Below are 14,438 nucleotides of genomic sequence, written 5' to 3'. Positions count from 1 at the left end.
ATCACTATAAATAATTATAAAAAATAAAACCTCACCCCAGGAGCGTAGTAATTACAGTAATTAGAGTTTCTCAATTATTAGTCTGAATTAGAAAACAGCCAGTGCTAATAGTGTTAATAAGCACACAAAAGACCCTTTTTGTGAAAGGAAGCAAGGTTGACTACAACAGAATGGATGTGACACAAAGGGGAATGAAGGTCAACCACAACCTGGTAAACAACCCCTGTGCCTGCACCCACACCTTTGTGCTACCCAAACTGCCTCTCCTTGCCATCTTATCCCTCAGGAGTGGTGTACTTTCCTGATAGTCATTTCACACTCTTCCCAGGTGACATTTCCTTCCCAGGAGCCAGAAAGGCTATATTTGCATTGGGGAAAGGGAAGAATACAGTGGTGGTTTAACTTTTCCTTGACTTGTTTTCCTGGACCTGTGCTTGACATGTTATGTATGTGGCACTTCTCTGCAAAAATGGGGATAATTCTGACTTTTCATGATTAAAGAGTTCCACATGACAGCGAGGAGATCCATACAAGAGTCTTCTGACAGGGTGAATACCTCCTTGATGCTGGCTTGCTATAAAAAGAATTACTTGTAAGATAAATGGTGTCAGAAAAGGACACCTAGGAAAGCCTGTTCTTCCTAGGAAAGCTTGTATGGTCACAGCCCTAAGCAATTGTATGTTCCTGTCTTTGGGTTCTCAGGATGTGCAGCACTGGTCAGCATTCAAGAGACATTTCTTAAACAGATTCAAATATGTTTCTTTAACAAATGAAACCCAAAAGTCTTTATGACGAACCAGATCTTCTTCAGATCTACTTGATAATTTGTGTTATTGACAGAGATTATACATCCAAGAAAAACTGCTAAATAAAACCCTGTCCAAGACTTCTTACTGGAAACAGTGGGGTGGGGGGGGACCACCAATATCTTCATTGCAAATTTCAGCAACAAAAAACTGTGAAACTTCCAATGGACTTAACACCTATGCTTAGAATGAAAATGGACTTTTTTATCACAAAGCTATTGCAAAGTTTGTACTTATACATTTTACAAGTTTTTGAGAATCTTCCATGAAAATACTTCTAATAAACAAAGGTAAACTCAAATTGTATTTTAGATTCAGATCACCCAATATTGTGATCTTGCAGAGGTGAAACACGGTGACTCTTGAGCATGTCTCACAAACAACACGTTTGTATTCAGTATAAATGGAAGAACACTCTGTCTAATTGAAACTCCCTCTAAATGTAATAAGCCAAATTGCCTACACTGGAATTAATTCAGGATGCTGGTGTTAATGCTCCTTAGGAGGTGTGCCAAAGAGTTTGTATGCACACTGGTGGCTAATGTTTCATTTCAACTTTTCTAATGAAAGAAAGAAAACACATTTTATAAATAAGAGGGGAAAGGTTGTTATATGAATCTATTTGCTTCCTCAAGATAATTCTAGTCCCAACTTCTTAAATATATAAATAGTGTCCTTCCCTGTCCATTGAATATTTTTTTTCCTATTCTTGTTTGCCCTCCAAAAATGGGACTGGTACTTATGGTACATCAGCACGAGGTGTTATATTCTGTTGTTATACTTTTGGTTTCATTGTAATTCCAGTATCTCTTATTGAGTAGAGGACAGTTTATACTTTCACAGAATATCAATGAGAAAAACAGAAAACCAATCCAAATTTAAAACTATTGTTAATCTTTCAAGTCAGTGAACCCTTCTAGACATCAAAACAGATTTCATCTTTCTAGATTTTTAACCAGAAATAGTAGGTTTACATTAGTGCATTATACATAGTAGGGGAGGAGCCCTTAGGGAAAATTTAATTTTTTGTCCTCCAGGAAAGAGAAGGAAGGACTCTTTGCATTTGTCTAAAAGAGATGTGCCCAGGTTAGCAGTGTCAGCATCGTGAAACAGAACATCGGGCTAGAGGCATTCAGCACTGTCCCATGTCATGCACAGCAGTCATGGGTTCAGCTCTCAGAGTTTTGTTCTATTCTCATCTCCAGTAAAAGCTATGTTTCAAAGAATGTTAATCAACACAGATTAATATCTCAGTGCTTACTAATCCAATTGAGATAATTCACTTAGAGAAATTAACAAAAGAGGTTTAAGGATACACAAATGCACTGACTCCTTTGTTGGACTAACTGAAGTGCCACCAAGGTGTAGGATGCAACTTTAGGTGCAGTTTGCCAGGAGGGAGGGCTTCAGGTTCTTACTTGAAATGTCAGGGCTAACAAAATGGCTTCATAACTGCAAATCTCCTCACCTCAGCAGTCTCTTGAAATTATCTCTCAATCTCTCTGTGAAAGAGAAGTATCCTGGAGGCACTGACACAGTTTTACTTTACCCAGTAGAGTACCATGTAGAGCTGTCTAAGCTAACATCAGATGATCAGGTTTTAGAGCCAGAAGGCAATCCACTAAGTAGGTGGTGCTCTGTACCCAGCTAATGGCATCATTTTGGTCTTGGAATGGAAGCATGGTTCAGAGCACAGGTTCAATGCAGACACATCAGGTCCTTGGAAATACAGGATCTGAGAAACAGGCCCATGATTTCACAGTTGTGTCAGGAATTAACACAGGCTTTGAGGAGCTCTAGCTAACCATCCTTCATCTTGGCATGGGACCACTCTTCTCATGTTCTGTGCTCAGCTTTTCTTCTCCAGGGCTGTACTGAGATGCACAGAATTGCCTAAACATAAGCAATGAAACAGAGACAATCCATATTTCTCTGTTGGTATTAACAGTGGAGGAAGGAACACTGCAACAGCTTTACCCTAAAGCTGCTCTTCTAGACCAAATCTTCTTTATGGTCAAAAGAAGGCCACACCATGGGTTGGCCTGTCACCTTAATTTCATCTAACCGACTCTGCAGGTTGATGGCGTGCTAACACAATACTGAGTCTTAAGAACAAAAGGTCACACTCATTTTGTCAGGTGGAAAGCATTTGTTTATGGCTGCTGCTAGGCATCTCCAGACAGCCAGCTCTTCTGGGCAGAAGCTGAATGAGAGTGCACCCACCAGGCAACTTAGGGCTGCACTGTTGGGGCAGCCCAGGGCAGCAGAAGGTGGAGAACTATGTCAGCTCTGAGTCATCCCAAGAAGAAGTTAGACTGGGCTGGTAAAATTCATGGAGACATCTCTTCCCACCCTGGCAGCTGTGAACAGCATAGAGACTTCACAGAGACCCATTCTGATGGTGCCAAACAGTATCTCAAATATCGTATTTCTCAATAGTCTTCCACACCTCTTGTAGAAAACTGTAGAATGAGGTATAAAACTAATAACAGACTTGCTCAAAAGCAAACAAAAGAAAATTAAAAAAAGACTGGGTTTTATCTCCTGTCAAAGGTTGTTTTATAACACATAAGATGTTCTTATATTGTAATACATTTTTTGTTTGAAAAGTATTTAAATAAAAATACTTTCAATTATTGGTTGTACTTTTAGTTCAAGTCAGCCAAATAAAAGTACCTGTTATCCGAGTTACATCTGTAAAATCTGTTTAAAATTTTACCAGTGAGCATGGTAGACTGTTTCGTTTTATAGCCAAGAGGTTTTACTTCAAAATTTATGTCTGACTTATCGTCATTACTTAGTACAGGATTAATTTTAAATTAGAATGTATAATAGTGCTCTTCACTAATGACAATCCATGCAGGGCATAGTCAGTTATATATATCACCCCTTTGCTAAGAATATTTCAGAATCAAAGGCAATTGGAAACTTTGAATAATCAGTGTTATTTAAACTGTTCTGTATGGACTGCAAAGTGTATTTCACAGCCAGCTCACATATTAAGTCTGTAATATTGCTCCTATTCCAACATTCTAGGTAAATGAATTACTGTCCTGACTTTCCTACTGCCTTTAGCTACATGTGTCACATTGCCAAATGGTTAAATATACAGCTTTGGAAGTCACAATTTGTGTTCATTAGCCATCCACAGCCTACAATATTTGTTATATTTAGAACTAGCAACAACAACTTTCCACTTTCATTTTTAATTCTGAGTTTCAAACGTTAGACTATTTTACAGGGGGATGGAACTAGACAGTGGAAGTAGGTAATTCTCTTCTCCAAATTTCTTAAACTATTAGCAAAATAAACATGTTTGAAACAATTGGACAGTGTACCTTGGGATGAATAGATTAAACCAGAGCATTTTCATTATGTGTCTGGCAATCATCCTTTTATCTCATCTTGTGATGAACATCTGTATTTTTTGGCATGTTGGTGGGATATAAATGTGGGGTGTATGTGAACAAACTCTCAATTATAATTCTGCTCAGATGAGATTTCAAAATTATGTTTTCTGTTTTGTGGACGATACTTACAGTTATGGTAGCAACGGTGTGGAAAAAAAAGATCTAGTGCATTTAATATTCAGTTCTGGAATCATGTATCAATTATTTAGTTAAACCTTCTGTTAGCAAGGCTTTTTTGTAAAACACGTACCAAATGTTTATAAAATGGAAAATAGATCCGTCAAGTTATGGTAGCTAAAGCTGTGCTAAAAAGAAAAATTGAACATATGCTACCAGCAGTGTTTCTCATATTTAATGAGTAAAACCATATTCTATTTTGTTGCAATTGTCTTTTCTTGTACAAATAAAGGCCCTGATCCAATAAGCACTTATATATGTGATTTTGATTTACACTAGTTCATCTACTTCTGTCTTTAAGACACCTTTGCATTTATTTGAGTGGTCCTGGAGGAGATGGGAGATGGATATTTAAGCCTTTTCTTGACTTTTGGTTCACCCGGAGTCCATGGAGTTCTCAGGTCCAGAGCTCAGCACGTGCAGAGCATTGCAGAACAAGAGCCAAAAGTAGGAGAAAAGCCTGAATTAAAATAAAGTTGGGCTTGGGTCTTTTTTCCTCTGTTAGAGAGTGAATCATCAGTTGGTCTGTGGCTCTGACTGAATTCTGGCGCAGTTCCCATGGCTTTCACAGCCCCTATTCCACTTGGGAGAGTTTTCAGGAAATTGTGTTGTCATGGATCCTTCTGCTCAGCTCCAGTCTGCTCCATGCCCAAAATCCCCTTTGCAGCAGACTAAGAAATCCCTGGTGGGCCCAAGCTGCATGAGGCACAAAAGGCTATAACTTCTGTGCAACATCTCCCAGTGCTTCCCTAATTATTCCACTGTATCATCTTAAATAAGGTTTAAAAAAGAGTGAAACCAAATCCAGCAGCTGAGGCATAAGAACACAGGGACTGTGCTCTTCTAAATTGGTCTTTCCCAATTGTCCCTAGTTCTTAGCCATTATCCAGACAGTCTGGACTTAGCAAGTTAGAAACAGATCTGTTTTCCTTCAAGGAAAGAGCAATTTAATTCAGCCAAGGTTGCTTCCCCTCCTAGCAATTGTTTATTTTGCTAAACTAGAGCTGTTTCAAGGATGGCAGGTGCCCATCAGCAAGAAAGGAGGCTAAAGTTAGCAGCAAATGGAGAGGTGCTGATGGGCAGTGCTGTGCCTGGGATCACGGCTGCAGCTGCTCCCTCCCTGCCTGCAGGGGCCCTCTCCGTGTGGTTCAGGTTCCACCTATGTAAGGGATGTGTGAACAGGCAGGAAAAGGGAATCAGCTCCAGAGAAGGGGTTGTCAGTGTGTTGCTCCAGCCCAGAGGCAGTGTGAATTGTCTAACTCTTCATGAAGAGTCAAAAGGTCATTTTAGCCATAGGTGGGAAAACCTTGTTTCAGAGAGTTTCTGGCAATGGCTATAAAAGGGTCACTTTGCTGGCCTGAGGGATTTGAACAATGTGAATTTTCTGGATTATTTTAACAACACAGACAAAACAATGAGCATTCAATGTGTTTCACTTAGCTTCTATGAGAGGATCTTTGGTAATACATCTGAACAAAATAAGATCTGGATAAATATCAAGTAGATGCAATAATAGATAGCAGCAGTAACTACTATACTGCTTGCAGCAATGTATAATGCTTTTGAAATGTTTGTTCATTGCTGACAGTGGATAGATAAGTTGTAAAGATGAACACACATTTGTCAGAGATCCTGTTGTTAGGGATCCTGGAAATGGCCCTCAGCTTGGCCCTTGGCTGGTGGAATCCTCCTCCTCGTCCCTCTCCAGAGATTTCTGGCTCTGGAGCATGGTGGGGGAAGCAGTCTTGCCACCCTTGCCCTGTTACAGGAGTGCCAAACACTGTCCAGGGTCCCAGCTCCAGGCCTCTCACCTTGGAAGGGAACTCTGGTGTTGCCAGTCGTCTTGAAACCACCCTTAATACCAGATGAAATGTGAAGACTACAAAGAATTTTTTTAGCCAGTGCTATTGTCTTACTAGGTCTGAAGCAAGCACAGACAAGATAAATAAAAACCTGCTTATAAAGCTACCTGGACTTCATCTCTGTTTTAGGAGCTTTCTATCAAGGAACAAGCTGTTAGGATGCTTGTATAATTTTGTGACTGGGAGCCAGGGCTTCTGACCAGGCTACACTTTTTCTGTGAAGAGGATCCTGATGTGGGGATGTATTTTGCCAGCCCTTCAACTCAATTCTATTCAGATTTAAATTTTATCCTGCTAATGAGCCAGAAAAAGGGCCAGAACTACTGACTCTGCCTGGACAAACTTTTTGCTTTATCAGCCAGTGTCACTTCTGTGATGTGGCAAGATTTCCCATCTATCCAGACAGTAAAGAAGGATCGCACACAATTATCAGTGACATTCTGGAAACAAATGCTTAAGAAAATATATTTTCTTCTTCTTGACAGGATGGGGTTTGACTTTCTGCATAATGCTTTCTATACCGAACCTGGAGTTTGTATAAATAAATAATTTGAATCCTGCATTACAGTTTTCTGTGTATGCTTATACACATGTTCATATGTTTTACATTTTGCTCATGATTAAAGATGGTAGTAATCCAAATATTTTTGCTTGAACGTAGGTCTGAGAAATTCTCTTATCAGTTGTGAAGTTAAATTTTTTTTTCTATCAGTTTTCCATTGAATATTTAGAGCACTCACGTTTTTTACCTGACTCATTGAAGTGCATATTTAGGTAAACTAGATTTATATGTATTAAAAGATAATTTTAAATTTTCCCTTTGGTGGGAGAGAGAAACAGTTCCATGCAGCAGATGTATAACAGATGCCACTCCTAGCACGTACTGCACTACTGGATGATGGCCAGATGCAGTGGTGATAGCAGAGCTATTACCATGATAAAGCAGAGTAAAAGAGAGATGTAAGTAATGTGTTAGCTTCCCAGCCCACCACTTTGTCCACACAAATGGGAAGGAGGAGAAAATTCTTAAGTCAGTCAGCTATCTACATCATCAAATACAGTCTCCAAACCACCCACTTTTAAAAATAACAGTTTAGGTTGAGCTAAGTGAGATGAATCCTACCCATAATGTTTGGAGTTACCTGTAAATTAGTAGTTAAGCTATGTAGAGTTATAATAGTTAAAGCCTGGACATAAATCTCATCTCTTGACTTCAAGCATTGAGTTTTGCTATTCAGCCTCTCATCAGTTCCTTTGGTAAGTTAATCTGAGAAAACAGGTACTTATTTTCTAAAAATAATCATACAAGAAATAGCTTGATTTAGAAGGAATCCACAAGGATCATCAAAGTGCAGCTCCTGGCCCTGCACAGCACCATCCCCAAGAGTCACGCCCTGTGCCTGAAAGCAGTGTCCAAATGCTTCTTGAGCTCTGTCAGGCTGGTGCTGTGACTTTTCTGGGGAGCCTGTTCCAGTGCCCAGCCACCCTCTGGGGGGAGAACCTTCTCCTGATACCCAATCCACACCTCCCCTGACACAGATTCAGGCCATTCCCTTGGTCCCTCACTGGTCAGCACAGGAAAGAGATCAGTGCTGCCCCTCCTCTTCCCCTCGTGAGGAAGCTCTGAACAGCCAAGAAGTCTCCTTCCTGTCTGTAAAACACTTTTATTTTAGAAGATAGAAAGGTACTTTTGTGACAAATCAACAAGTAGAGGTTGGGGAAAGGACTTCTGATGATATTTGTCCCTCTTGGCACACTCTGCTTTGGAAAGCACAGGAAATGAACAGTTACCGTAGCTGAACTGTGCAGGGCATAAATATCATTTGTGCTCCAGACAAATTTGCCTTACTTCACTAAGCACAACACAAAAGCTCATGAGAAACTCTGAAAGCTGTCTTAAAAAGAGAAGATGCAATATCCCTCCAACATTTACAGGTGCAGAAAATGTGACTGTTCTGTGCATGATTGCACTTTAAATCAGAAATCATTGCACAGAATGCAAAATGGATTCTCTGTGAACCTTCTAAAATAAATGAACCTTAATTTCTTTTGTATCTTTTAAAGGTCAAATGCTGCAAATACTGGCCAGATGACACAGAGATATATAAAGACATTAAAGTTACCCCAATAGATACAGAGCTGCTGGCTGAATACGTGATTCGAACATTTGCTGTAGAAAAGGTAAGTTTCCAAATTCAGTTTTCTTAAATACATTGGTATCTGCCAAAGTAACTTACATGCAGTTTCAACAAGGGAAAGTTAAATCTTTTGACTGACATCCTGGGTTTATAGGTTTTTTGGGTAAACTTCTACCGCCCTCTTATGGTAATCTGTGTTTTTCTTCTTCAAGTGCAGCAGCTGTTCGGTGCTTTTCATCACTGTTGGCCCCTGCCTGAGTTAGAAAAAGTGATGTTCCTTGCCTAGGAGAAATCGAAGCCTTCCTCCCAGCAATCAATTGAAAAACACATTTGTGCTGCTTTCCCATCTTACATTCCCCACAATCATTTTCTGTCTGTACCAGAGGCTGCAAGCAGCATTATTCAGAAGTCTGTGGTGGAGAATTCGGTTTTCTGTTGGGCCAGGGTGTGCCTGGTCTGCAGAGACAGAGCTGTAACAAATTACTGTTCTTCTCAAGGCAATTTCCCTTTTCACAGGAATCCATCCTTACATGGAGAGTTCCAGCCTGTGTGTTGTGTTACTGTTAGTTAGAGTAATACCACACATTTGTTTGATGCTTTGTGGCGTGTAGAACTTGCAGCTCCCCAGCTGCAATGTATGGAAAACATAGAAATAACAAATAAGGCACTCACTGAAAGTGAGAACAGGCAGGGTCAGTCAGTGGTGAAGTGTACCATGCATTTTGTGTCAACTCAGCAGTTTCATTCAGAATTCATTAAAGAACAGAAAGGTTTTAATAGTATGTATCAGGACCCATTTGAGTTGCAGAACACCAAGGAAAGAGCCTCCTTGGTAAGACTAGATATTCCTAATAGCATACACCAAAGTAATGCTCCATCACAGCGAGTAGATTTTCAACTAACTAGCTTAGAAAGCTTCTTTTTATTTAGTTGCAGTACCCGTGATTTATTGGCTCTCTCTAATAATGAAATAGTATTCATTTATGGGTTTGAAGAACATAATATTTAGCATCAAAGAATCCTGCACCCAGGTACCTGAAACTGCCAAAATGACTACCCCACAGGGTCTCTGTACACACAACCAGAGTAACAAAGGAATTAGGGTTTTTTCCTGTTTTATTCTTCAATCTAATACTTAAATATGCATCAATACAGCAACCTGAGGGTAATGATAATAGAATTACGTGGTTTGAATGAATTGAAATATTGTATCATGTTTACCACTATACATATTGTAGACTGAATTCACTCAAGCCTGTTGTTTCCTTGCATTTAGGTATTTTTAATAAACAGATGAGAAACGTTGGCTACACTTTGAAGTAGATGAAGCACTGGTTGATTTCTATTCTGCAAATTTTAAGCTCATGCTTTGATGTTAGCTTTTCGCTTCTTAACTGGGACTGAAGAAAAGACCTAGAGGATTTTACAGTTGAACATAACCAAACTGTCTTGAATAAGTGCATTAGAACAGATAGAGATAAAAGGCACTAAACATTTTATTTCTTTTTAAAAATCTCCATCTGAAAAGATTTCATTTAGACACTGCTTTTTAATAGTTGGTAGTTTTTCAGTAAGCCTCTAAAAGCAGTGTCACTGTACTTTGAGTAAAGTACATTTGTTTTTACTCTATTTTCCATATTTTTTACCTCCTCCAATGTTACTGGAACATCGAGTCTGTACATTTCTTTCAACATCATTGGTACTTTTCACCTTCCCTAAGTCAAGGCGCATGATGAGACAGAGAGCACCCTAACCAAACATGCAGATAATGCTAATTGAAAGGTGGTTTGTAACAATTAACACTGGAGCCTCCATTCCAAAGGACTTGCAGATTTCACTAACAGGAGCTTCAGTAATTCAACAGGAAAAAATTACAGAGTTCTGTGCCTTAGATGGCCTAACCCCCTATGTCAGGGTGACTTCTGGGGACAACATCTGAAATCCAGAATGATTAAAGATTTAACACATAGGAACTGCAAGGGTGGAGTTAAGAGAACTGGCCTTGTCCATTGTGGCAGATGAGCAGGAGGGAAAAGGAAGATCTAATTGCAGCCTCAGGTTCTTCATAGATGTTCAGAAAATCAGGGGAATCAAATTCTCCAAGAACCTTTAGTTCCTTTTGTTTGTTGATGAACATCTCATACCTGCTCATAAAGTACAATTTAGAAGTTGAGTTGCTTGAAGATAAAGCGATCACTTACTTCAGTTTTTTGGGTTTTTTTAATGGGTATAATGCTGAGAAAATTGAAGCCAAAAGTGCAGTCTGATTTTGAAGACTGTTTCCTAGGTATGCTTTGCATTGTGTGAATAAGCAATTCCTTTGGAGCAGTTTCTTTACAGTGCAACAGTTAACTCAGTTGAATAAGTCATACATGAATAGTAAAATACAGCAGCAGCATAAGTTTTTGTATAATTTTTTAACATCCTAGGGTTTAGCAGTGTACAGCATTTTCTGTTTGTTTCAGCTGTATAGTCTTTCCCAGATGAGCATATGCTTTTATGATTCATACAGTTGTGTGCTATTTTGGGTTTAGAAACCAGCAGGAAAGCTAGATATAAAAGTCATTCCTTTGTAGATATAATAAGAAAACTCATTATAAAAGTATCCTATATGCAAAACCTTTCCTAAGTATCTGTTAAGAACGGCAGACAAAAATTCAGTCAACCTGACGGACAGCCTGTTCACAACGAAGGCAGGGTATGTACAGTACAGGACATAACCTGATCTGTGTAGCAGCCAGGCACATTGCTTTGGAGGGGCAGTTTGTTTTTTGTAAATTGTTTGAAAATCTCAGCTGTATACTGCAAGAAGAATTTGTATGGGATACTCACTTCAGTCCTCAGCGTGTATAGTCTTGGCATTGCTTTTTTTCTATGGGATCTTTGTTTCTTTGGGGGTCATGGGCAGCTGTTACAAGCAGTATAAAAGTGTTTGAGGCACTACCTTCACCTAAGCAGAGCTATTTGCAGAGTTGAAGGCCTTGCTTACAGTAGCAGAGATGCATTAACTACCACACTCTAAAATCCCCAGAGAGCAGGGACTAAATTGTATTCAAATGTGTGTGCTAGACTGTCTTAAAATGCATCCTGGATTTCATTATGTTTTAAAATTGGTTTTTAGGATAGAAGGTCATTTCTGTTTAAAGGGTGTGATCTCCTCAGTCCACACCACTGCCTTATATGCTCTTAATCCTCTCCCTTGCCTGCCTTTCTGTGTCTGTTTTCAGGGGAGATAAGATAGTCCTCTGAGTAGATGCCCTGTCTCCACAGACCCCCAGCCTGAGCTGTCAGAGCATCAGAGGCTCCAACGTACACTAAGGCCTCTCTAGTCCTGACACGTCCAAAATTTCTCCACCACTGAAAATCCCAGACTAATGCATAATAGCAGTAAATTAGGAAGCTTATATTACTTATTATTCAAAGATAATAAAACCTTTTATATTCCATCTAGCTCAAGACAGGAAATACATCTTTAAAAAGAAAAGCTGTAAAGTACCAGTTACTAGTATTGTTGACGTTTAGTCCAGCCTAGACACGATATGCCATAATTTTGCTATTTGTTTATGAACTATGTATGGCCTCCAGTTTGTGGATTTCTAATGAGAATTAAATACTGGCAGCTGCATTTTGAGATGGGGAAGGGAAAATACAACCAGTAAGAAAATAAAACTTAGCATATACTCTTCTGATATCCAGACTGTTCCCCAAAGTCACATGGGAAATTACTTACACAATCAGCTTCTCATTCATACTTGTCTCACTATATCCATGTCCTTGTAGACTGTGGCAAATCACCTGAACAGTGAGCATGTGGAGGGCTACAAACACAGCCCCTGTGATTGAAGGTGCAAAAAGGTTTCCTATTATTCAGCTTTTTCTTTCAGACCAATGAAGGGGACAAATGAAAATTATGCTGAAGCTGTAGTGCTCTGAAGTCAGCAGCAAAACCCCTGTGGAGGGCAGTGGGGAAAAAAAAAGGTCATCAGTGCTCTGTGTTCAGCCTCACTGCTGACCTGTTCTGTGATCATGGCGTGCATCTTAAGGCCACAGTTTGCAAAGCAGACTAGTACTTAAATATAGAGATGAGCATTTCTCTTGTTGCTAAAAGTTTCTGACCAATCTAGTGCTTACTTACCTAATTTTGTTGGAAGGCTTTGAAGCCAGTTAGTACCCAACCTTTGAGCTTGCTCTCCTGCTGTGAGGAAGCTCTCCAGCAGTCTGTACGGATTGTGTTGGTAGGGGGTGCTTTTCAGCAAGGCTCAGGTTTTTGAAGATTTCAACCCTTGTCTTTTCACCAGAGAGGTGCTCATGAGATTCGGGAGATACGTCAGTTCCACTTCACGGGCTGGCCAGACCATGGTGTCCCATACCATGCCACAGGCCTGCTGGGATTTGTACGGCAGGTCAAAGCCAAGAGTCCACCCAATGCTGGGCCTCTGGTTGTTCACTGCAGGTAGGTAAAACAGAAATCTCTCTGCTGTGGTTTGTGTTAAACTCAAGACGTGCTTATGCTTCTCCTTTACTGTGTATTCTCATACAGGCCAAAGCCACTGTAGGTCTGCTCAAAAAATACTGTAAACAAGAATACATGTAATATATATATAACAAACATATTTGAATATATAAATGAGGGTAAGAAAGCTGAGTCTGATGTTCTGCAAGTGCATGGTGCAATTTCAGTAATCATCCAATTGATCAGGCACCATTGAGATGCACCCTGCACCCTTTACATTTCCAATACCCTGCTGCATATCAACTGTGCTCTTCTTCTCCTTCAGTGCTGGTGCTGGCAGAACTGGATGTTTCATTGTCATTGACATCATGCTAGATATGGCAGAACGAGAAGGCGTCGTAGACATCTACAACTGCGTGCGAGAGCTTCGATCCCGCAGAGTTAACATGGTGCAGACCGAGGTATTGCTCATCTACTGGAATACTGCTTTGCAAGAAGAAGTGCCCTTCTAGCCCATAAAGATAGAGCTTTGTACTTGACACCCTCCAGAAAGTAGTTTACTCAGTCATATGCACAAAATAGTCGCTGCACAAACCTTAAGAGCCCTTTCCCAAATAAGTGCAGTTATGCCTCACTGAAGGTTCATAATGTTTCTTAAAAAATGGGGGGGAATCAGGAATGTTTCCTCTCTGGGAAGGATTCATTCTGGAGTTCATCTTGTTGAGGTTTAGTTTCATGATAGCACCTACAGAACCGCCCAGAGGAATGAGAAAACCAGAAACATTCTAAGTTTTGTGTTACGGAGTGTTGCTGCACTTCTTTATCTACTTGTAGTTTGTTTAAGCCAATCTTTATATATTCATTTCCAAATGAGTGGGATAAAGTTTTTTAAACTGTGGTTGTTACTTCTGGTCTTGCTTCAATGCTGGTAAACTGAAGAGTGAAGTAGCAACCATATTAGTTGCTATGTTTTATGTACCAAAATACTAATGGTCTATGCATTCCATGTCAGTAACTATCTACTTTAATTGCTTAACCAGGAACAGTATGTATTCATCCATGATGCTATCCTGGAAGCCTGTCTTTGCGGGGACACAACTATTCCAGCTTCTCAAGTTAGGTCTGCTTACTATGAAATGAATAAACTAGATCCTCAAACAAACTCGAGCCAGATCAAAGAGGAATTTAGGGTAAGTAGTGGCTTACATTGCCTAGAAGCTGTAGAGTTTAGCTATAGTAAAGACTTCTGCTTAAGTTTTTATAGACATATGAATTTTGTAACAGGTCTACCAGTGAAAGATGGCAAAAAAAGGGAAAAATAACGTGTCACTTATCTCTACTGAGTAATGCTGAATCATAAAATAATGCAGTGGGGTAGTAGTAAAATATTCATTTTACTCGAGGGTAGTGTGTTGATCCTTCTGCTGTCCTTTCTCCAGAAGGCAGGCTACTCCACAGCTGTCTGTGAGGTTGTTTTCCATAATCGTATGCTCCCAGGATTTCTCTGCTTCCAAAGCCTGCTGACTGTGATGTGTTTTCATTTCTCTGCATATTGATTCCCGCTGAAGCTGAATGCTGAGCTGATCTATTCT

The 14,438-nt window shown here is 39.8% G+C and overlaps 1 protein-coding gene across 8 annotated transcripts in view; it reads left to right on the top strand.

Moving 5' to 3' along the window:
- PTPRM (protein tyrosine phosphatase receptor type M) overlaps positions 1-14,438 on the top strand; it is a 443,102-nt gene that overhangs the window by 413,124 nt on the left and 15,540 nt on the right. For all 8 annotated transcript variants that reach the window (XM_064705880.1, XM_064705877.1, XM_064705876.1 and 5 more), the window contains 4 exons: positions 8,320-8,436; positions 12,692-12,846; positions 13,172-13,307; positions 13,887-14,036. In XM_064705880.1, coding sequence (XP_064561950.1) covers positions 8,320-8,436; positions 12,692-12,846; positions 13,172-13,307; positions 13,887-14,036 — 558 coding nt within the window. The remainder of the gene's footprint in view (positions 1-8,319; positions 8,437-12,691; positions 12,847-13,171; positions 13,308-13,886; positions 14,037-14,438) is intronic.

Source organism: Zonotrichia leucophrys, chromosome 2, assembly GCF_028769735.1.
Source record: "Zonotrichia leucophrys gambelii isolate GWCS_2022_RI chromosome 2, RI_Zleu_2.0, whole genome shotgun sequence".
Taxonomy (NCBI): domain Eukaryota; kingdom Metazoa; phylum Chordata; class Aves; order Passeriformes; family Passerellidae; genus Zonotrichia; species Zonotrichia leucophrys.
This window is presented reverse-complemented; position numbering and strand designations above follow the sequence as displayed.